The sequence below is a fragment of the Zalophus californianus genome, chromosome 7 (genome assembly GCF_009762305.2).
Source record: "Zalophus californianus isolate mZalCal1 chromosome 7, mZalCal1.pri.v2, whole genome shotgun sequence".
Taxonomy (NCBI): Eukaryota; Metazoa; Chordata; class Mammalia; order Carnivora; family Otariidae; genus Zalophus; species Zalophus californianus.
Genome location: NC_045601.1, coordinates 146,955,133 through 146,977,334, shown reverse-complemented (window position 1 = coordinate 146,977,334; position 22,202 = coordinate 146,955,133). Strand labels below are relative to the sequence as shown.

At 55.1% G+C, this 22,202-nt stretch overlaps 3 protein-coding genes and 1 pseudogene across 3 annotated transcripts; 2 read left to right on the top strand and 2 right to left on the bottom strand.

Annotated features, from left to right (window-relative positions):
• Positions 1–2,515: 2,515 nt before the first annotated feature.
• Positions 2,516–6,415, bottom strand: LOC113927476 (annotated as a pseudogene).
• POLR1H (RNA polymerase I subunit H) lies at positions 6,396–11,464 on the top strand. Its single transcript, XM_027603348.1, has 4 exons — positions 6,396–6,758; positions 6,857–6,957; positions 7,120–7,229; positions 10,632–11,464. The coding sequence occupies exons 1-4, from the start codon at positions 6,431–6,433 to the stop codon at positions 10,654–10,656; spliced, it is 564 nt and encodes a 187-aa protein (XP_027459149.1). The 5' UTR covers positions 6,396–6,430; the 3' UTR covers positions 10,657–11,464.
• Positions 11,465–12,422: 958 nt separating this feature from the next.
• Positions 12,423–15,730, top strand: PPP1R11 (protein phosphatase 1 regulatory inhibitor subunit 11). The gene is made up of 3 exons (XM_027603350.1): positions 12,423–12,697; positions 14,027–14,135; positions 14,467–15,730. Exons 1-3 carry the CDS (start codon positions 12,629–12,631, stop codon positions 14,667–14,669), a joined length of 381 nt encoding a protein of 126 aa, XP_027459151.1. The 5' UTR covers positions 12,423–12,628; the 3' UTR covers positions 14,670–15,730.
• Positions 15,731–15,866: 136 nt separating this feature from the next.
• On the bottom strand, positions 15,867–20,718 carry RNF39 (ring finger protein 39). The gene is given in 5 exon segments (XM_027603338.2): positions 15,867–16,849; positions 18,292–18,383; positions 18,577–18,599; positions 20,084–20,653; positions 20,656–20,718. Coding segments are annotated over 5 exon segments (1,329 nt in total). The 3' UTR covers positions 15,867–16,268.
• Between the last annotated feature and the right edge of the window lie 1,484 nt (positions 20,719–22,202).

Genomic DNA, 22,202 nt, shown 5'->3' with positions numbered 1-22,202 from the left:
TCATGATATTATGGCCTTTTATGCGACAAAGCACCTCATTTATCCCACTGGAGTAACTGGGTGGGGAAAGTTTTATCATCTCATTCTAGACCCTAACTTACCTTCCTCACGTCAGCCAGCCGTATGTGGCAGAGTTCAGGCCCAGAACAAACCCCACAATTCTAAACTCTACTGGGCTAAGCCACAGAGTGCTCAGGGCTGACAAACTGGACTCTCGTTCTGCAGAGAAGTGTCACAGACGCCTTTTGCCCAGCGTCTCTGCAGACTTTCACTCCCTGTCGTCTTCCTGTGGGAACTCTTTTATTCAGACTTGAATGAAACTTCAGTTTATGATGCTGCCAGGGACCTTGAGAAGGCATGGGGGTGACCCTGTCTGGAAGGGACCAGAGAAGGTTCTAGAAAGGGGATACATAAAATCATAAATTTTATTGAAGGGTATTAAAAAACAAATTAAGTAAACAAAGATCTGTCAGGACCTCGACTGAAGTACAAGAACAAAGAAAGGCTGACTGTGTTTGTGCGCGACAGGATGTAAGAGGGTACAGTGGCACGTGATCAGCTGTTTTTGTACTTTGGGGCCAGGCCAGCAGTTAACAAATGTCCCTCCTTCTTTCAACAGATCCCTGAACAGACCCTAAGAACAGGCTTGTGGGCGCACAACCATAGTGCCATGAAAAGCGTACAGGCTCCAGGCTCACAAGCTGCCTTCGGCTCAGGTCGTGGTCCGGGGTCCGGGGGTCCTGGGAGTGTGGAGTCTGCCTCTCCCTCTGCCTGCTGGGTGGGTGAAGATGTTGCTTACATCTCTCTCCCCCGGCTTGTGCGCGCTCTCTCTCTCTTTCAAACACATAAATAAAATCTTAAAGAAAAAAAAAGAATACAAGACAAAAGAAAAGCATCAAGTGTGACTCAGGATTTAAGGGTGCTTGGGGTAATTATGGTGTTGCTCACACAGTCCAGGACATGAAGGTGAACTGTTTGTGAGGTGGAGGTGACAGAATCGGGTTTGGCCAAGCTGAGCCCTCTTTCCAGACTTTTGTTCTTGGCCATATGAGGTGGGAAACTGCCTTGCAATCACCAGTTGTTTTTCTGCTAGCTTTGGAGGAGAAAGGGGGCAGCTGACCTCACCAATGTGTGCAGCACTGAAAATCCTCATGGTAAACAATCACTTAGAAGAGCAACCCTCTCGGGACCCTCCTGAGCACTTTTTCTGTATCTCACTTAATAAACTTCTATCGCTTTACTCACACAAAAAAAACAAACAACAACAAAAAAAACCAATCACTACAGTTAAGTCATCTCGACACCCAATGTGGGGCTCGAACTCAGGACCCTGAGATGAAGAGTCGCAGGCTCCAGTGACAGAGCCAGCCAGGGGCCCCTACACTTATGTATGTCCCACTCAACTCAAAGAGCTTATCCTTGCCCTACTGATTTGGGGTTTCTACGTCTCCTGCCCTTGCCCTTGGGTGATTACAACCGTGCAGGGTGGAGGCTCTACCACTGGGACACGGAGATGGAAGGCCAGAGACCACAGTCTGCGGGAGGCAAATCAGGGAGCTGGGGAGGCAGAGCGGGGCAGGTGGCAAACACAGAAGAGCCCCATCACTAAGGAACGTTCCGCTGCACACTGCTGATGTTGTGGTATTGGGGTCATGAGTGAATGCTGGTCCAGGGGAGTGGGCGTCAGGACCACGCGACTTACAGAGGGTGCCCCTTAGGGTGTCCAGCCTCTACTTCTCTGATCTCTACTCACCCACTACCTTCCCAACGTTTCACTATCTGGAAAGAAAATGAACTGAAAATGAAATCTGTAAATTTCATTCTGCTTGATTGAAATTCTCACTCAATTTGTCTTCTGAGTTATCAGTGAGGGCTGGGGGACATCTGCTTGAGAGAGGGTGAGTCAGGAAGATGTTGCTTACGTGGGCTGTGAATCCTGTGGCTGCCCCTCCTTGCTCAGCTGGGCTGGGCTTGGTGTCCCTCCTGGGCACTGCACTGGTGCAGGCCTCCATCCTAGCCCTGACCACGCTCTGCGTGTGGAGTGGTCTGCACCATTACTTGTGGCCTAGTCAAGGGCAGGACCTGTCACTCACGATACCTGGCACACAGGAGGCTCTTAAAGTTCCTCACACAAACAAAAGTGCAGGGTGCAAGCCAGACGTGTAGGGCCTGGTCGGTAGTGAACTCAAAAGACCACATACTGAGCCTCAGCAACCTCCTCAAGATGGCTGGGAGGCTGGGAGCAGGGACAGAGGAGCGGTGGATCACAATTCCTTACTCACCATCGTTGTCCAACCACCGCCCAGCTGACAACACCGACACGAGAGAGGATTCGCCACGTGCGCAAACACCAGGTACCTAAGACCACTGCGCCAGGTTCACGCCCAGAACCATCTGATACCCCTGTACCTGATACAGACACAATATTCACGGAACTCTGGGCACAGATGAGGAAGAGCACGAAAAACAAGAGTTCGCTTACAACAAGTGATTTTATTATAAAAGCATTGAAACTTTACTCGTCTTTTATTTTTCCTATTTGGCTTCTCAGAAAGGGTGCATGGTTAAGAATTTTCTTTGATGTGGTTTTATAATAGCATTCACTTCTTCTCTATTCTTTTCCACAAGGATACTCACTTTAATCCGGCCTTCTACCGCGTGGCTGGTAAAGGGATACGCAGTAACGCTTTCAAGCTCTTTTATCTCGCTCTTTGCTCTCCCGCGCCTGTCCCGTGCTGGCGGCTGGCTCTGGCTTTTCTCAAGACTCTCTCCTGGAGCCTTTGCTCCAGGAGTTCTCTCCCCCGAAGCATGCGATCCTGGTGACCTTTAATTTGCATCTGTTCCCTCTCGCTTACCTGCCTTCTTGTTTGTACGCTCAGGACGCTGTTGCTCTCCTGGCGCAATTTTTGGGAATGTTGTTTCACTAGGGGGCCGTGGTAACTGCCTACACGTTTTGGTCTTCAACTCTCTGAGCTGACCTGCCCTCTGAATGTGCCTTTCTATGTGTTTCACCTCTCTCCCGGGAACCAAGTAATACTGCTTTTGTCTCTCTAGCTTGTGGGTCGTTTTCCCCTCGGTCTCTTCTTGATTTCATAGCCTGTCTCTTGTTCTTTCATCATGTCCATTATTCTTCTATTATAATAAGACTCTGCTCTGGCAAGCCAATAGTCAAGAGAAAGAGCTTGCTCCCTACACAGTGTTTCATGCTCCTCCTGATATTTTTGAGTTATCAGCTGTCTCGCCGCTGTTGTATGCATGCACCTAGATTCTGGCAAAGTGAGGTAGAGAATTTTATAATGTGACCGTCAAGAAAACACATTTAAACAGGAGCTTCCCCTCATTACTGACACTAAGAGGATATTCGGTCTCTTGTTTACTTTGGTGTTTAACAGTCAAGATTTTTACTCCCATCACTCCTAGGTGAAACTGTGAGCTCTCAGAATTGAATTACCCACCACCAAAATCAATAACTAGTTTTTTAAAAATATAGTATTGGGCATTTTGAACATAAAGCTCTGTTTTGCAAGTATGGATATGGCTAGACACATTTGCCAGTGTAGACACACTCCGGGGAGGGGCCACCTGTGCAGGATTTTAACCCTAAGGCTCCTTCTCCTATAGTAGTTCCAAACCATACCACGTGAAGATTATTTACCAAGATTTTTTTCTCCAGGGGGGACTGCTGACCTACAGCAATCCTAGGGTCTGTAGACGTCTTAGCCCAGGCCAAACTGGAAGATAAAAAAAAAAAAGCAGAGGTAGATTAGAATGTGGGAGGTGTCAGAACCTATCTGCTTATATACGGAACCAGAGAAACCAACTGTTTTGGTCAAGGCCAAGGGCATGTTCCCTCAGAAAGAGAGATCCTGCTGTGAGGCAGGACTACTTCCCTCCAGGGAATTTAACAACAGCATCTAATCATTTCATAGAAACTAAGCGCGCACATCTCCCGTGGACTCAATGGGAACCATTCTGAATCTGGAATCTGGGCCTGGGAGAGGGAAGACGCAGGCTCCTTGGGGGAGTGCTGGCACGCACGGCTCTGTCAGACTGCTCAGTCTCCCAGCCTCCTCTGTCCTCCGAGAGACTTCCAGACTCCAGTGGTCTCAGTCCCTCTCTCTGCAGCTTCTTGGTCCGGGCCCTCTCCGCCTCTATCAGCACATACAGCATCTCTGCCTTCCAACCTTCGGTTCTGAAATTCTGTTATGTGATCGCCCGCCCCTCTGCTTTCCTGCCTTATACCTGCTGCTCATCCTTCAACCTAAATCCATTATGAGACCATTCCCTGTTCAACCCTTGGGGTGGGAATTTGTGGTTACCCTTTTTTTATGGGTCAGGCTGATGGCAACACAAGTGAAGACTGCCAACTTTTTATGTGTCATCCCTGGTCTAATCTGAGTTTACTGTGAGGTCATGTTGAAGCCACTGGGGATGCCTGGCATTTCATCTCTGGCCTTTTGTACTGTTTATGGCAAAGAGCATGGGCTTTGAAGCCTGACAAGGCTATGTCTGAATCCTAATTGCACGGCTTCTGAGGTGTGCAACTCTGGGCAAGTAACAATCTCGGTCAGCTTTGTCACCTATAAAATGGACATAGAAGACACAGTCTGCTTCTCAGGGTTATAAAGAACAAACGTGCATTAGATTAAAGAGCCTGACACAATGCTTGACATGCGGTAAGTTCTCAGGAAATGGCACCTGGTCTCTCCTCCACAGGTCAAGCCCTGGACTCTATGTAACAGTGATTTTTGCCTTCTTCTGAACACTTCACTTTTTTTTTTTAACTCATTGGAAAATCATTCAGGGTTTACACTGTGATACCTATATTCCTCTATCATTTTTAACATCTTCTTGCTGAAATTTAGACTCTAAAAGGGTGGTAACTTATAATTTACATCTACAAATATATTATTAGAATGAATCTGATACCGAATATTGGATCTCACGGACTTCTTAGGCACATTCCTATTTGCCTACGTATACCTATTTTGATATTTAAAAAATACAACCATCTTACTTTTATTTCTCAGTACACAGAACCTAGCAGAGTACTTAACATTAGAGTACGTGATCCCAAGTTCTCAAAGTTAACGACTTGTTGACTACCCTTACCACATGATATTTGAGCATCTTTCTCTGGTATACTCGTAACTCTGTATCTTTTTGCTGAAACGTCTGCCAGTCTTCCTTGAGGTACAGACACGTTTGTTTTACACGGCTGTCCTGGGCCCTCACACTGGGTCCTACGCATGTACCTTCATTGCCCTCTCATCATTTGGACTCCCTAAGGTCATATAACAGTTTGCAACTTTGCATAAGTACTAGTTGAACACATTGTGAGGCTGTGTGGAGGAAGGGCCATGCCTCAGAGCCGGCACGTTAGGGCAGGGTTCAATGCACGGGGGATCCTCACTGAATGCTTGTCCGCCTGAAAAGGGAAAGCGAGGGGGAAAAAGCTACTTTCAATTTCCGTTTTCAAAGGAGACAGCCAGAATAAAAACTGCCTACGTTGTGGGCTCAGCCACAGACCTCCCGTCTTAAGACAGATGCAACGACACCCGGTAAAGGGACATGACGGGGTCTGTCTTTCTCGGCAGTTTGCTCGGAGTTTCACCCCGTCACTGCCGTCTTTCCATCACTGCAGGGAAAGGCAGAGCGGAGGCGCTCCCCGGGAGACCACGGCCGGTCTCTCAGGGCAGGGGGCAGTGACCGCTCCGGGACCTCCCCTGGCACAGCTCCCTGCCCGGCTCGGGGGGCGGGCGGGACGGACCTGGCGAACCCCTGCGGCCGCTGTTCCTCCTCCGGGTTGCAGGTTCCGGGCGAACGGAAAGGGCACGGCTCCCCAGAGGTCCTCGCCCTCATGTTTCACGTCTTGTTTTAGGGAAGCGTCACGTGTCCGCGTCAGGAACGACGGCGAGAATTCACGGCTGGCTGCGCCGGAGCCGCGGGACCAGCGGCGGGGGGTCAGCAAGCGCCGGCCGGAGCCAACCTGGGGCATCCGCCCGCGGCTCTGGGGGCCCTCCGCGGCGGCTGGCCCCCCTCGTCTGCGGGGCGTCGGGCGTGCCGGCCTCTCCCTGCGCGCCTGCCAACCCCTGAGCCCCCTCCGCCGCAGCGCCGCCCGCCCGGCTCGTCCTCCGCCTTCGCCCCGCGCCGCGCGCCGCCGCAGACGGAACCCGCCCCGGGACGGCGAGGGCTGGAGCTCGCGGGCGCCAAGGGCCCGGGACTCGGGAAGGCCCGCCGATTCCCAGGGCCAGCGCCCCCCGTGGGCGGTGCGGGAACATGGACGCCCCAGGGCGGGACTCCCACCGCAGGGGCCCCGCGCTCACCCGCCGTCCTCCCCGCGCGGCTCGCGGGAGCGGCCCGACCCCCCGCCCGCCTCCAGAGGCGCGGCTCTCCCCTTCGGACGCTCCGCAGCGCGGGGCGACGGATTATGACGTCACGGCCAATGACGAGCCGGCGCGGCGGGCGCTCTAGCCCGGCCCGCGTAGGGCCGGCGCTCTTGCCTGCTCTGGAGGACCGCACGCGGTGTGCGGGTCGGGACGCGGGGCACTGCGCGGGCTGGGCGGCCGCTCGGTCGGGTCCGCGGAGGCGCTGCTCCCCGTCGCTCCGCACGCCGTGCGTCATGGACCGCGCGCGCTCCGGCTCCAGGTTCCAGTCGGACCTGGACTTCTGTCCGGATTGCGGCTCCATCCTGCCGCTGCCGGGGGCGCAGGACACGGTCACCTGTGTTCGCTGCGGCTTCCGCGTCCCCGTGCAAGGTGAGCGGCCTGGGGGTCGGCGGGGGGCCCTGACGCCGGAGGCGGCGCCGCGGGGAGAGCGGTGCGGGAGCTCACCACCGTACTTCCCGCCCGCGCAGACTTCGAGGGGAAGGCCGTGAACACCTGCATCGTGTTCCGCAAACCGGGGACAGCCGTGCCCGTGTCGGTGGAGGAAGGGCCCGAGTTCCAGGGACCCGTGGTGAGTTGATGACCTCCGGGCCTGGCCCCCTCGGCAGGGCGGTGAGGACACGCAGGGGTGGTTGCTGAGGTCCGGAGGGCAGCGGAGGGGGGTGGCATGTGGTTCCCGTGGGCAGCCAGGGGCAGGACGGGGCCTCCCTGATCCGCCCCCGCTGCCGGCCAGGTTGACAGGCGCTGCTCTCGATGCGGTCACGAGGGAATGGCCTACCACACCAGACAGATGCGCTCAGCCGACGAGGGGCAGACGGTCTTCTACACCTGTACCAGCTGCAGGTGCGCGCCCTGCCCTGCCCCCATGCCCTTCCCCGGCCTGCTGGCTCACGGAACATCTCCACTGATTTCCTCCTTGTACTGAAGAAACAGTTCATTCCTTTTTTTTTTTTTTTTTTTTTTTGAAGATTTTATTTATTTATTTGACAGAGAGAGACACAGCGAGAGAGGGAACACAAGCAGGGGGAGTGGGAGAGGGAGAAGCAAGAAACAGTTACTTCCTTTGCTCCCATCTCTCTCTACAATTAACAGGGAGGTTTGTGGTCTTTTTATTTTTGAAAGTTAACACTTTTCTTAATCTTTTTATAGCTAGTGAACTAAGCTTTTTAAGAGATTTAAAAGGCAATGAAAACATACGGAAGGCAAGTACTGCTTAGTAGTCAGCATGTTGTGTTGGAATCTCCCACTGGTTCAAGGTAGTCTTCCTTTTGTGAGAATCAGTCTCGCATCACTTCAAGAACCCCGGGAGCTCCGAATGGCTTGGGGCGCCTGGGGGGCTCGGTCGGTGCAGCGTCTGCCTTCGGCTCAGGTCATGATCAGGGGTCCTGGGATCGAGCCCTGCATCGGGCTCCCTGCGCAGCGGGGAGTCTGCTTCTCCCTCTGCCTCTGTCCCTCTCCCCACTCGTTCTCTTGTCAAATAAATAAAATCTCAAAAAAAATAAATTCTCGTCTTTTTATTCTTTTTTTTAAGTAAGCTCCACATGGAGCCCGATGTGGGGCTCAAACTCAGGACCCTGAGAACAAGACCTGAGCTGAGATCAAGAGTCAGATGCTTAACGGACTGAGCCACCCAGGCGCCCTCCTCCTTTTATTCTTAAAATATGTATTACATTTAAGTATATTAAACATGAGTATTTATATTCTGTGTCTGGTAATTCCGATACCCATAGTTGTGGGTCTGATGCTGCTGTTTGTTGTTTCTGCTGACTGACTCATGGTACTTTTTTTCTGTTTACTTATTTCGTAGTTATTTGTTTAGTTTATGTATGTATGTATGTAATCTCTACATTGAATGTGGGGCTTGAACTCATGACCCCGAGATCAAGGGTTGCATGCTCTTCCCACTGAGCCAGGCAGGTGCTTCTCATGGTGCTTTTTCTATTTGTTTTTTGGTTTTTGACTATAAACGCACATTTTTTTTTAGAATTTGAACTATGGGAATTCTTTTGAGTCCTGGGGTGAATTCTGTATTCTCAGTGTTTCTGTTTCCTGTTCAGGTGCCTTAAGACACTCACCAACCTGGAATCGCTTTATGTTTTGTTTTAATTTATTTTATTTTATGATTTTTATTTATTTGAGAGAGAGAGCGAGAGAGCACAAGTAGGGGAGAGGGAGAAGCGGGGATGGACTCGACCCCAGGACCCTGAGATCATGACCTGAGCGGAAGGCAGACGCTTCACCGAGTCACCCAGGTACCCCTGGAATCACTTTAAATAAATTCTTGGCTTCAGGTTTTTTGGAGCACATAGGTAGTATGAATTTGGGCTGCAAATCCATGTAAGGGCCAGCTTAGCCTTAGAAATTCTCAGGGGAGATCTTTTTTTCTCCCTCTACCTAGTGAGACCATCAAATTCCACTTCTGCAGAGTTGGATTATTTTTTTCTTGTTCACTTTTATGCAGATGGGTAGCCCTTTGGGAACCTCAGATTTATGCAGAGTGTCTCCCATCAGACGTTCTGGGTTTGTCTCTGGTTCCTGTATGCGGCTGTCCAAACAACAAGGGACCGGTGGTAGCAAGGGCTTCAGTTCTGACTTAGCTGTCCTAGATTACTGGCTGTACCTTGTTTACTCAATGTGAAGACTGCCTTTACTTTCTTGCCATCCTACTGGCAGATTAAAAATATTTGTAGTTAGGTATACCTTTGAGAGTCTAACGTTTTTTCCCCCCCAGTCTGACATACTAATTTTAACTTTTTTTTTTTTTAAGATTTTATTTACTGAGAGAGAGCAAGCACAAGTGGGGGGGCAGAGGGAGAAGCAGGCTCCACGCGGAGCAGGGAGCCCGATGCGGGGCTTGATCCCACGACCCCAGGATCCCGACCTGAGCCGAAGGCAGACCCTCAACAGAGTGAGCCACCCAGGCGCCCCTAACTTTTCTTCTTAATGAACAGAAGTTTTTAATTTTTACAAGGTCCAGTTTATCCCTTTTCTTTTTTCCTTTCTTTAACGCCAAGTGGCTCTTTGTATCCCTAGATAGCTTTTGCATGTACTTTATAATTCATTAGATGTATTTTTGGAATGCTTATATATATTTTTACTATTTAAATTCAATTAGTTAACATATATTGTTAGTTTCAGAGGTAGAGCTCAGGGACTCATCAGTTGCATGTAGCACCCAGTGCTCATCAATCCCGTGCCCTCCTTACTGCCCATCACCCCGGGTACCCCCATCCCCCCACACCCTCCCCTCCAGCAACCCTCAGTTTGTCTCCTACAGTTAAGAGTCTCTTATGGTGGGGCGCCTGGGTGGCTCAGTCAGTTAAGCGCCTGGGTTCAGCTCAAGTCATGATCTCAGGGTCCTGGGATAGAGTCCTGCATCGGGCTTTCTGCTTGGCGGGGAGTCTGCTTCTCCCTCTGTCCCTCCGCAACCGCTTGTGCTCACTCTCCCTCTCTCTCTTGAATAAATAAAAAGGAGAGTCTCTTATGGTTTGTCTCCCTCTCTGTTTTCATCTTATTTTATTTTTCCTTCCCTTCCTCTATGTTCATCTGTTTTTTTTTCTTATATTCCACATATGAGTGAAATCATATGGTATTTGTCTTTCTCTGATTGACTTATTTCACTTAGCATAATACCCTCTAGCTCCATCCACCTCATTGCAAATGGCAAGATTTCATTCTTTCTGATGGCTGAGTACTATGCCATTGTATATATGGACCACATCTTTATCCATTCGTCTGTTGATGGACATCTCGGCTCCTTCCACAGTTTGGCTATTGTGGACACTGCTGCTATGAACATGGGGGTGCAGGTGCCCCTTCTTTTCACTACATTTTTATCTTTGGGGTAAATACCCAGTAGTGCAATTGGTAGGTCATAGGGTAGCTCTATTTCCCAGTTTTTGAAGAACCTCCATACTGTTTTCCAGAGCAGCTGCACCAGCTTGCATTCCCACCAACAGTGTAGGAGGGTTCCCTTTTCTCCACATCCCCGCCAACATCTGTCGTTTCCTGACTTGTTCATTCTAGCCATTCTGACGGGTGTGAGGTGGTATCTCATTGTGGTTCATTAGATATATTTTTAATCCAGCATTTTTAGTTCTCTTGAATTTGAAGGATTGTTTAGGGGAGCTAGTCTTCCACAATGTCATAAATAAAACTTCCTCCTTGATTTTTCAAATGAATGTCTTATCTAATATTGCTAGAACCTCTGTGCTTAAATATAACGAGAACTTTCTTTCTCCGTAGGTTCCAGGAGAAGGAAGACTCTTGATTTTTTTTCTGGGCAACTCAACAATTCTCCCTCTTCTCTTCTTTGGACGGTGCGGGATATTGGGTTCTTAGATCCTTTGTCCATCCTAGTTGAAATATTTTGCTCCCATAGAAGGAAATTATCATGTGGGGATTAACACTGTCCCTAGAGTACACCTACTCTAGTTGAGTTTCCTTATCAAAGTTATATTTTTCTATGTGAGCCAGACATATGTATGTTATTTATAACCTGTGTTCCAAAACGAATTTAAATGAATTTGGAGATTTATTTGTTCTTTCAATAAGTATATCAGCTACAAAAATATATATAAATTATATATGAGAAGGAAAAAGGGGAAAAAAGAGGACAAAAAATGGAGCCGGGAATGAGACTAATAGAAAAAGTAATTAAAAGTATTCCATCACTAAACCTGTTTGGTTCCTGAGTTTAGGGAAACAACATATAGGAATCTGGATAGTGGAGATTGAACAAATAATTTAACCAGATCTCTTTAACATGGGAGCTTGCACAACAAAAAAATCTGATACTAAGGGACACCAGTATGTGCTTAGTACAGTTGGACTTTTTGAAAATTGTTTTTTTTATTGCTGTTGAGATAAATGTAATATATACTCATTGTAATGGATTCATACGTAGAAAGGTGGAAAAAAGTAAACATTACAAGGAATCCCACTTCAGAGAGATACCTTTTTTTTTTTAAATGGGTTTTACTATATACATGCTGAGTTTTATCTTGCTTTTAATCAGTTTGACCAAAAACGTAAAAGGTAAAACACTGTAGTCCGGGCACAATAAACATTCAGATTTACTCTGGGAGCCTGTGTTTTTGCGTTCCTAGCCCTTTGCAGGTTCAGAGCTCTCAAACTCACCGTCTGGTCCCCCCACCCCGCCACCTCGGCCACGTGGAGGGGAGGGCAGGCGGGCGTCGCTGCGCCCGTCGCCCCCGGTCTGAAATCCGAAACAGACCCGTCGGTCTGTCCAGCCCACTTCCAGCCGTCCCTGACCCCTGACCCCCAGCACCGGCTTCCGCGAGCGGCGCGCGGGCCTCCGCCCGGGGGAACCGCGGCTCCCGGGGGGGCCTCCGCCGAGCCTGCCCCTCCGACCCCCCCGGCCGCCCCGCCCTTGCTTCTGAGACACTGGCAGTGCCCCTATCAGAGCGCCCCTGGGGTCACTGACCGCCGTCCCCGTCGCCACCCCCGACAGCGGGCAGTATAGGGCTTCGGTTTCACGGACGAGACGCACAGCTGCGCCCGTTGGTATCTCAGAGTCTTGCCCGCCAGCAGACTGGGTGGGGGCTCCGAGGCGGGGTCTGGGGACAGTCCGAGCAGACGGCGCATGAGGCACCCGCCCCAGCGCCCGCAGAGCCCGGTCCTGATCAGGTGCGTGCACCTGCCTCTGGGGCCGGAGCTCCGTTTCCACGGGAAGCCGGGAAACCCACGTAGGCACTGCGGGCTGCTTACGGCTGCAGCCGCGGGGTGGTCTGCCCGGGCCCGGGGCCCCGCCCACGGCCCCGCCCCCAGCCCCGCGCGGCCCCTCCGGACCGCTCCCCTGCCTCGTCTCCGCTGCGCGTGCGCGTGCGCCTGCTGCGCGTGCGCCTGCTGCCCGCGCTCCACACCCGCAGTGACGCCTCTTCCGCCAAGTCTGTGGCTGCCTCTTGCGGCGCCTGCGCACTGTCACGTGATGGCGGAACTAATCCGGCGACGCGTGCGCTTAGACGCCTTTAGTGCCCGGGAAAGGAAAAGGGGAACTACAGAGTGCGTCACACCCGGAAGCAGAGAGCCGGAAGTGGGGTTGGACAGGTTATTCCCCGGGGTGGGGAAGCGGAGGCCCAGGAAGAGGGGGAAAAAAGAAGGTGGAGGATCCTGGCTGCTATTCTGAGCCCGATACCGATTGTCTTGACCCCAGAGACACAGAGAAAGGGAAGGGTGTCTCCTCCCCCTTCTTCCCCTCCTCCCTCTCCTCAGCCTTAGCCATGGCCGAGGCAGGGGCCGGGCTGAGTGAGACCGTCACTGAGACAACGGTTACCGTGACAACCGAGCCCGTGAGAAAGGCGGGGGGGGCGGTGCTCCTCGGGGTCTTCGGGAGAGGCTGGGAGGGAGGGGCTGGGGCTCTGGGAGGAGCGGGGTGGACAGCCTGGGGTCGGGAGAAGCGCCAAGGGTGCGGGATTTCCGTAGTGGCAGAGATGGTGCAGGAGGCCGACCAGGCGGCATGGAATGGGGAGGCAGAGTTGGGGTGCAGGTGCTGCTGCCCGGGGCGGGCACACGGGGTAGGGAGGCAGAGTTGGGGTGCAGGTGCTGCTGCCCGGGGCGGGCACACGGGGTAGGGAGGCAGAGTTGGGGTGCAGGTGCTGCTGCCCGGGGCGGGCACACGGGGTAGGGAGGCAGAGTTGGGGTGCAGGTGCTGCTGCCCGGGGCGGGCACACGGGGTAGGGAGGCAGAGTTGGGGTGCAGGTGCTGCTGCCCGGGGCGGGCACACGGGGTAGGGAGGCAGAGTTGGGGTGCAGGTGCTGCTGCCCGGGGCGGGCACACGGGGTAGGGAGGCAGAGTTGGGGTGCAGGTGCTGCTGCCCGGGGCGGGCACATGGGGTAGGGAGGCAGAGTTGGGGTGCAGGTGATGGGGTGGCGGTGACCCAAGGATGGTACCTGGGGGATTGAGGAGCAAGGCAGGTGCTGGGGGAAGATGAAGGGTTCTGTGAATAAGCATGGCTGGAGGCCTGCTGTAGGGCAGTTTGCCCAGAAGCATACTTGTCAATAAGTATTTGTTGAACAGGTGAGAAATCAGAAGAGATGAAAAGAGAGAAATGAGTAGCATTTTTGCAGAAACAGGTTAAGTTGCTTTCAAAGGGAGCAGGTGTATTGGGCTTAATAGCTCCTGGGTTAAGGGCCTTTCAAATAATAGCAGAGATGACCTATTGCATCCTGGCATCTCTGCTATTATTTGAAGATGCTGGGGAATGGGTGGACAGGAAGTGGGGCGCAGGGCTTGAGGATGAGAGAGGGGTCTGGAAGAAGAAAGGGAGGTCAAGGGTTAGGTACTGGGGACTGAGAAAATAATGTTCAAGTATTAAGACCTCCAAGGATGATTTGGGGAGGAAGACGGAGAAACAGCAAGGATTATCTTTTCCTTTGAAGATTTGCTGGGACCTTCCCTAGGTTAGGAACTGTGTCTTCTCTGTATCCTAGCAGTTATGGAGAACATTCGATTCCCCAGGGACTCCTTGAGGTCAAAGCCCTGTTGTGTTCTGTCCTCTCCCAGCACTCAGCTCCTCTGCTGCCCTGTCTGTGACTGATTCAACTGGGGCCCCGGGAGGGAGTGGGAAAGGTCAGCCGCAGGGCACTAGATAGGTATGCCCGTGCCTCTCCACCTTCCAGGAGAACCGGAGCCTTACTATCAAGCTTCGGAAACGGAAGCCAGAGAAAAAGGTAGAATGGACGAGTGACACTGTGGACAACGAACACATGGGCCGCCGCTCATCAAAATGTGAGTGATTGTTGGCCGCCAGCAGCTGCCTGCAGTCCTGTCACTGGCTTCAGGGAGACCAGGTTCAAGTAGAGGGAGCAAGGTGGGGATATGCCGAGGCCTGAAGGCGACAGGTATCAGAACGGGGAGAAGTGGAGCTTTGGATTCCTGGCGGAAAGGACGGGTTTGGGTGCCTGAGCCCCAGGGGGTGGGCGTGGGGAAGCTGGATCCTGGAAGGGAGAAGGAGCCCATGGTGGAGGCAGGAGTTGTTACTGAGATCCGGCGGGAGTAGAACTGTCTGTACACCCTAACTTTTGCTCCTTTTTTACCGGGCTCCTCCCTCCAAATCCAGGCTGCTGTATTTACGAGAAACCTCGGGCCTTTGGCGAGAGCTCCACGGAGAGTGATGAGGAGGAAGAGGAGGGCTGTGGTCATACACACTGTGTACGGGGCCACCGCAAAGGACGGCGTCGTGCAACCCCAGGACCGAGCCCCACCACCCCTCCCCAGCCTCCTGACCCCTCCCAGCCCCCTCCAGGGCCAATGCAGCACTAAATTCCTCTCTCCCCCACCATTCCTGTGTCTGTCTGGCCCTGAATGTATTCATGTGGCTCCCTGGGGACTACACCCCTGGTTTGGTCCCCCCTCCGGTCCCCTCCCCCCCTCCCCTCCGCCTGATGGAAGGGAGAGGGAGACGAGGGTAGACAGAGGTCCTGGAATCCTGCCTTGCTGCTATTCCAGAACCCAGACTTCTGGGTTCCCCCAGCCCTCATTTCTCCTTCCAGCACTCGTCCTCTGTTCTGCAGGGACCCAGGCGTCTTGGTCCTGGTCTTTCCCCCTTGCTCTCACCGCCAAACCGCCTGTCCTGGGGCCCAGGCATCCTGGCCCCTTGCATTCTCTCCTTGAGTCCCAAACACTTAACTTGGGTTCTCAGCAGCCCCAGCTTTCACTGCCAGGGTCCCAGTCGGATCTGGGGCCGTCTTGCCCCAGCTATGCTTGTTAATCCTGGCTTCGAGCTCTTCCAGTAATGTACTTATATAATCTGAACTCCTAGTCCTTGCCTGTGGGATCTGAGGCCTTGTGGGGGACCTCAGGGCTCCCAGGGGGCTCCCAGCCCTTCCCCCCTCCTGCCCTCCAGAGGAGTTGGGAGAGAGGTCTTTGCTTTCTCACCGTTAATGGGAAATAGAAAAGGAAATAGTCATGGCCTCTCCTCACCCTCTCATAAAAAAAAAAAAAAAAAAGAGACAGGATTTCCAACAAAGCCAGCTTGAAGGCCGGCCACTTAGAGCCAACTGTCTCCTCCGTCTTCTGGCTTCAGAGACAGATCCAGCATAGTCCTGAGGCCCTGGGTCCCTGGGGGAGGAAGGAAAAGAGGGAGCAAAGAGATGGGGGTGTGTCCCCTGTACTGCGCTCTCACCCATTCCTTCCTAGGCTTTGATGTGTCTGCCAGCCCAGATGTCCCCTCGCAGCCCTCCCCACTCCTTACTGGGATCGTGACATCATTTTCTAGGCCTCTTGCCATATGCACAGTTGCAGAGAGGAGTCAAATCCATACCACCACTGAGATCTCATTTATTGCCACAGATGCACAAAATAAATAACCCAGCATCACAAAACGTGTTAAATATGGGCCCATTTATACATACGGAGAAAGATGTGAAGCTACATACAAGGATGAGCTTGGGGTGTCTGTGCCATTCCCAGGTCGAGGAGAGAGCACCACTGGTTCCTTACAAGGGGGAGTCTTCAGGAGGTTCCAAAGGGGGAAAGGCCATGAGCACGGAGTAGAGCTGCCTGCCCCTTTCCCCAAAAGGACAGTAAGCCGCCTAGAGGGCCCTGGGACCCAGGCAGTCTTGAAGAGGAAGCTCCGATTGGACAGGGCAGGGAAGCCCGAGCCTCAGAGCTGTGGAGATGGACTGGGCCCTTCCTGGAGACCAGGAGAGGAGGCAGGAGCGGGGAGGGAGGCCGTGGGTTAGGATCCTGGTGGAGCGTTCCGGTCTGGACTAGCGGAAGGTGGGAGGGGAGAGATGAGGCGGGAAGTAACCGAACGTGGAGCCGCGTCCGGGAGGGAGGGGCAGGCGTGGACACTGAGGCCAAGTGGAAGGGTGCGCACCCCTGCGTGAGTGCCTCGCTCCCGGCGGGTGTGGGTGGGACTCAGCCTTCGGCCGGCACGATACGAAGCGGGGCGCGGGCGTCGCGCGTGCAGAGCAGCGGGAAGACGCGCTCCCCCAGGGGCCCCGGCGCCTGGAAGGCGAAGAGCAGGTCCAGCGAGCGGCCGTCGTAGAAGGCCACGCGGCCCCGTTCCCAGTCCAAGTCCACGCGGATGCGGCGCGGCGGGGGCCCGGCGCCGCCCAGCGGGGTGGGCTCAGGAGCCGTGAGGGCCCACAGGCGGCCACCGCGGCCCTCCACGGCCCACACGGCCCCCGCGGGGCACAGCCCCACGCGGCCCTTGCGGCGCACCGACTCCCCGGCCGCACCCACGGCGTAGCGGCTCTCGCCGTAGTCCTCGTCCTCCCCGCAGGAGTCTGGGCTGGAGGCGGCCTCGGCGGTCTCCACCTCCCAGCAGTGCCGGCCGGCCCCAAAGCCCTGTGCGCCCAGCACCGCCGGGAGATGATCGAAGCGCGCGGGGCCGTCGGGGGGCGCGGGAGTCCCCGGGGGGGCCAGGCGGACGCCGCGGCGGTCCGCCGAGATGAGCAGGCGGCAGTGCGCGGTGCCAGGGTCCAGGGTCAGGTCGGCTGCACGGGGGAAGGCAGGAGAGGAGCGCTTGAGGGGCTTTCCGAGTCAGAGGCGGTGGGGCCTGACAGCGTGCAGCAGAGAGCACCAAAGGAGCCTCGCCGCAGCTCCAAAAGCGGCCTAGGCCTGAGTGGGGTAAGGGGTAGAAAAGGGCGGGCTTGGGCAACACTCGGCCTGCACTGATGCGCCGCTTGTGTGCCGCTGGATTTGGACAAGGACCGTGCTGACCCTGGGCAGGGGACACAGTGCAGAGGGCAAAAGAGAGCCGGCCTGGAGTGTGGGGTCGGAAGAAGAGTTTAGCCGGTCCCACTTGCAGGGAGGAGTAAGGACTGGTCCTGCCCTCTGCTGCATCGGGTGGGGCAATCGAGCTGGGTCAGCCGGACAGGGAAGGCTGCTCAGAAGAGAAGCACTGATATAGGAGAGACGCTGGGACCCCAAGGGGAGGTGGGAGTGGGCTGGCTGGTTGCTTTGGGGCAGAGGAGGAGAGGGACGGTGGTGAGAGCCAAAGGGACCAGAAGGATTCGCGTGTGGTTTGCTTTTGAGGAAAAGACTCTGGATTGGGGTTGCTAGAAGCAATCTGGGTCTGGTGGGATGGTGGGTGACCAAGACTGTGGAGCACCTTTGGCACTTTGTTGGTTTGTTTGTTTGTTTAAGATTTTATGTTTAAGTCATCTCTACACCCAGCGTGGGGCTTGAACTCATAACCCTGAGATCAAGAGTCGCAGGCTCCGCGGACAGAGCCAGCCAGGCACCCCTCTGGCAGTTTAAAGAAGGTAGGGGGCAGCTTTGGTAATGGGCGGGGAGGGAACTCCCCAGGAGCTGCAGAGAGATGTGGGTCTTCTGGAGAGGGGTAATGCCATGGGGCAGAAGCAGCTGACCCCCAAGGGTCTGTTTGTGAGAGTATGACGCTGGCATATGGGGAACTGAGGACAGACATTGTTACGGGTCGAACTGTGTTCCCCTCAAAAAGATATGTTGCAGTCTCCCAGTACCTGAGAATGTGAACTTTGTTGGAAGTAGAGTCCTTACAGAGGTAATTAAGTTAAAATGAGGTCATTAGGACAGGCCCTAGTCCAATATGACTGAAGTCTTTATAAAAAGAGGAAATTTGGACCCAGAGACAAATGAGTACCAGGGGAAACCATGTGAAGACACAGGGAGGAGGCCATCTTTGGGCCACGGAACCCCCGAGGTTCCCAGATGCTAGGAGAGAGGCAGGGAGCAGATTCACCCAAACAGCCTTAGAAGGAAGCAATCCCACCAACTTCTTGCAGAACTATGAGACAGTTTGTGTTGTTTAAGCCACTCACTATGTGGTGCTCTGTTCCAGGGGCCCCAGGACACTGATGTAGACGTCAGAAAAGACTTGAGCATGTTTGAGAGAGAAAAGGGAGCAAGCCTGAGACAGACTCCCACTCGGTGGGGTCCCTTCTGCCCTCCTTACCCGTCAGTCTGTGGAGCATGTTTTTGACCACTGGATAATCTTCGGGGAGAGCATCGTCTGAGTTAGATGACTTGGGTGGTGGGGCATCAAGTCTGGGCAGATGGGGGAGAAGGGTCAGGAAATCGGGAGACACCCTCTGCCCTCTGATGCCCCCACCCCTACCCCACTCACATCTCTGGAGCAGGAAACCTGTCCGTGAGTGGGGACAAAGCTGTGAGCCCGTGGAGAAGGTGATGGATGTGGTGGCCGGTAGTGGAAAGGAAGGGACGGTAAAATGGAACTCACCTTCTCCAAGTCTTCCTTATATCCTGGGATGGGCAGAAGAAAACATGGATGTGAGCCCCGGGCTTTGTACTCAGGAGCCCTCCCCCTCTTCTCCTTGCCCAGTAGCTGGGTCTCCGTTGGTGAGCTCCCCATCACCTCTCAGAGTGATCTCGCTCACCCCTTTGTCCCCTTTCAGGGCCCGACCTTCCTGTCCATCGTCATCCGCTGCCCTCCTTCCCTTCCCCTTCACCAGCCTTGCCCAGGCCTTGTTTCTGCCCCCCTTAGCTTCCAGAGCCCTTACGTTTCCCTGCTGCCTCTCCCAGCCTCAGTCTGTCTCTTTCAGTGGTCCCCTGTCCTTCTGTACCTGCCTGAGGGTGTCCTCCCCTCCATCACAGGACCGAACACCCAGAGCCCCGGGGCTAAGAGTTGGTATATAAAAGCCTTCTAACAAAGCTGCTTCCCCCTGTTGCCATAAAAGACCTGTGGCGTTTCTCGGGCCCTTTGCTTTGTGTCTGTCACGCTGGACTTGGATGTGTCCCCGGAGGTCCTGGCGGATCTGCAGGGTACCATGGGAACCAGGAGGAGCCCTGGATGCCCCCCTCCAAATACCAGGGTCCCCCTGCCCCTATCACTATCCCTTGGGGATGACTGAGCAGGCCAGCGTGGTGGTGAAGGGAAGAGAGGAAAGGCAATTTGCCTAATTATGCCAATCACACCTGGACTAATTAGGTCTGTGTAGACTTCAAAGTGTGGAAGCAAGACCCGAGACCGGCTAGGCTGCTGGGAAGAAGCCCGTCAGGAATCCGGGACGCCTGGGGGGGCTGGGCAAGGGAATGGAGCTGGCTGATGGCCAAGGAGTCGGGGCCAAGACTGGCGCAGGGGGGCGGGGTGCGGGATGGGATGCGGGGCGGGAGCCAGAGGTCCCAGCGGCGGGTGGACCTGGCCTGCACCCGTCGCCGCCCCCGCCGGGGGCCCTGGGAGGAGCCGAGGACAGCAATAACAAATAGCGCCCGGCGCGGCTCGGGCTGGAGCCCGGGGCTCACCGGTGCCTCGACGCTCCCGGGGCCTTTGGCTCTGCTTTCCCTCCCTCGCGCCCTCCTCTGACAGCCCCTCCTTCCCCGCCCCTGCACTCCAGCTGGTTCTCGCCCTGCCCTAGGCTGGTTCTGTCCCCCGCAGTCCTCGCAGGCCTCGGCCGGCCCGCGCCCTCCCGTACTCCCTCCGGGTCCCCAACTCCCCGGCGCGCAGCCGCGTCCCTCCGCAGCTCCAGCGCTCTGCCAAGGGGCTCCGGACGCCCCGCGTTCCGTCCAGCCCCCTGACCCCTGGGTAAAGTGTGAACTCCTTTCCCTTGTCCTTCCTGGCACCTCTCGCGTCACTCCAGGGACTTGGGGTCAGCCCCCCGCCCCCTCGTCCTTTGCTTTTCTCAAAGCCATTCTTTGCCTAAACTTCCAGAAGGGCCCCGCCCCCCGGGAACCCCTAGTCTCGCCCTTCCACCAGCGGCAGCGGATCCGCGAAGCACGACCCGCCTTACCTCTCCGTGTGGGTCCAGGCAGCCCATGGTGGGGATGCGGCCCCCTCTGCGCCTCCCCGCGCGGGCCCCCGGCTCAGCCAGCTTCTCCCGCAGCTCCCGGCTGATGCGCACTTCCACCGCCAGCCGCACGTTGGACCTCAGGCTGCGGCGGGGGCACGGCTGGCCGCAGCAGGGGCAGGCGGTGGGGGCTGCCTGGGCGCCGGCGGCCGGCGGGGCGCCCCAGCAGCGGGCCAGGCACGCGCGGCAGAAACTGTGCTCGCATGCCAGCAGCACCGGGTCCTCGAAAGGGCCCCCGCACAGCGGGCACGTCGCCAGCTGTTCCAGACGCTCCACCAGCCCCGGGCCCAGCTCGGGCCCCTCCATGGGGAGCGCGCGTTCGGGCGCCGACCCTTCCGCGACCCCTGCGGCCGCCTGCCAGCACGCGCTCCGCGAACCACGCCTGCTGCTAGCCGAGTGGAGGGTCCTCTCTCCGCCCGGCGCATGAACTTTCGGACGCTCTTCGGACGCCCTCCGGGGACGGCCTCCCTCCCTTCCACCAGTCTCGGTCTCGGCCGCGCTCCCCGCCGCGTTCCGGCTTTATAGGGCGGAGGAGGCCCCCGCGGCTTGTAAACATCAGGCCTTGCGTAACTCCTCATCTGGTTCTCCGGCTTCCCGGGGAAGGTTTGGGGGAGGAGGGCGGGAGGAAAGGACTTCTGGGTCCTCGAGGCGAGGGCGTGGTCAGGAGGGGGCGCTCCTGGGACAAGGCAGCACCCCGTGGGGAGGAAAGCGCCCCCCTCTGCCGTCATCCCTCTAGGGCCCGAATCTCCCCTCCCCCTGGGCCTGTGCTGTGCCGGTGGGCCCGGTGCCCAGGCTCGCTTTTGGCATGGGTGCCCGCATCGCCAAGGTGTGAGTCATTCCAGGTGGCCGGCACACCTACATCTGGGGGCTGGGGGCGGAAGCAGGGATCCTGGTTCCTGTGGCTTTGCAGGCCTCTGAGTGTTGGTGTGTGCTGTCATTCCAGGCGACTCTCTCCTTTCCATCTTCCTGCCTTACCTATTAAGGGCTTAAGAACACTCTGAAGCTTCGGGGTAAGGGGCGGGGAGCAGGCGCCCACACCCCTGCCTCTGGCTGGCTCGCAGAGCCGGCCTCTCTTCCTGTGTCTCTCTAGTTCTTTCCATTTTTCCCGGTGTGTTTTCATTTCCACGTTTCTCTTTCTCCCCTTCTTTGGGAGGTATCCAAGGGTTATCTATTTCAAATCGCTTGGTAAACAGCCTCGCAGAGAGCTGGTACTGCCAAGCTCCCACAGCAAGCGAATAACCAGAAGCGGAGCCAGACCCAGATCTGATCTGTGCCCTTGCTGGGACTCCGCCCTCTGCCTCTTTTATTTCAGGTGCTTTCTCAATGTTTTCCTCTCCCCTCACCTTCATCTCCCCACTCTCCTTAGTTCCTCTGCCCCTCTCATGCTAGGCCTTTCTGTCTGGATGCCCCGGAGGGTTTGTGAATAAGTAAACATCCAGAGGTCCACAACTGGGATCGCAAACGCTGTGGAGCACACACGCATGTTCGTTCACCCGTGTGCCCCTTCCCCACGGTGCACAAGCTTACGGACAGAGGCACTCACACTATGCTGATGTCTCAGATACGCCCAAATACTGTTGTGCCCACTGAGCATCACCGGGACGGACAGCCAGTATTGCTCAGAGACAGATGGACAGACCCAAAGAAAACATGCAAAGAGACAGTCTGTCCTTAGTTTTATCGTCAGTAAGAACAACAGCTGTAAGTCTTTATGGAGCGTGGAGATAAATAAAATAAAGATCAGGCACCCCTCAGGCACCCTTGTCCTTCCCTCCACTCCATACTTACTGGGGAGACACTCAAACTTGACTCCCTGATAAACCTACACAGATAAACCCATGTGTACTTAGCCTGGAACTAACCTCCCAGCCCAGTGCTCATAAAACCCACAACGACCCAAGCAAAAGATGACAAACATGACCAAAACCATGTTTTGTAAACGGCTTTCATGTTGTGGTAGTTCGAGTACTGGTCCCCCAAAGATGTCCACGTCTTAATTCCTGGAACCTTTTCATGGCAGAGAGTCATGAAGCGTGCAGATGGGATTCAGGTTGCTAATCAG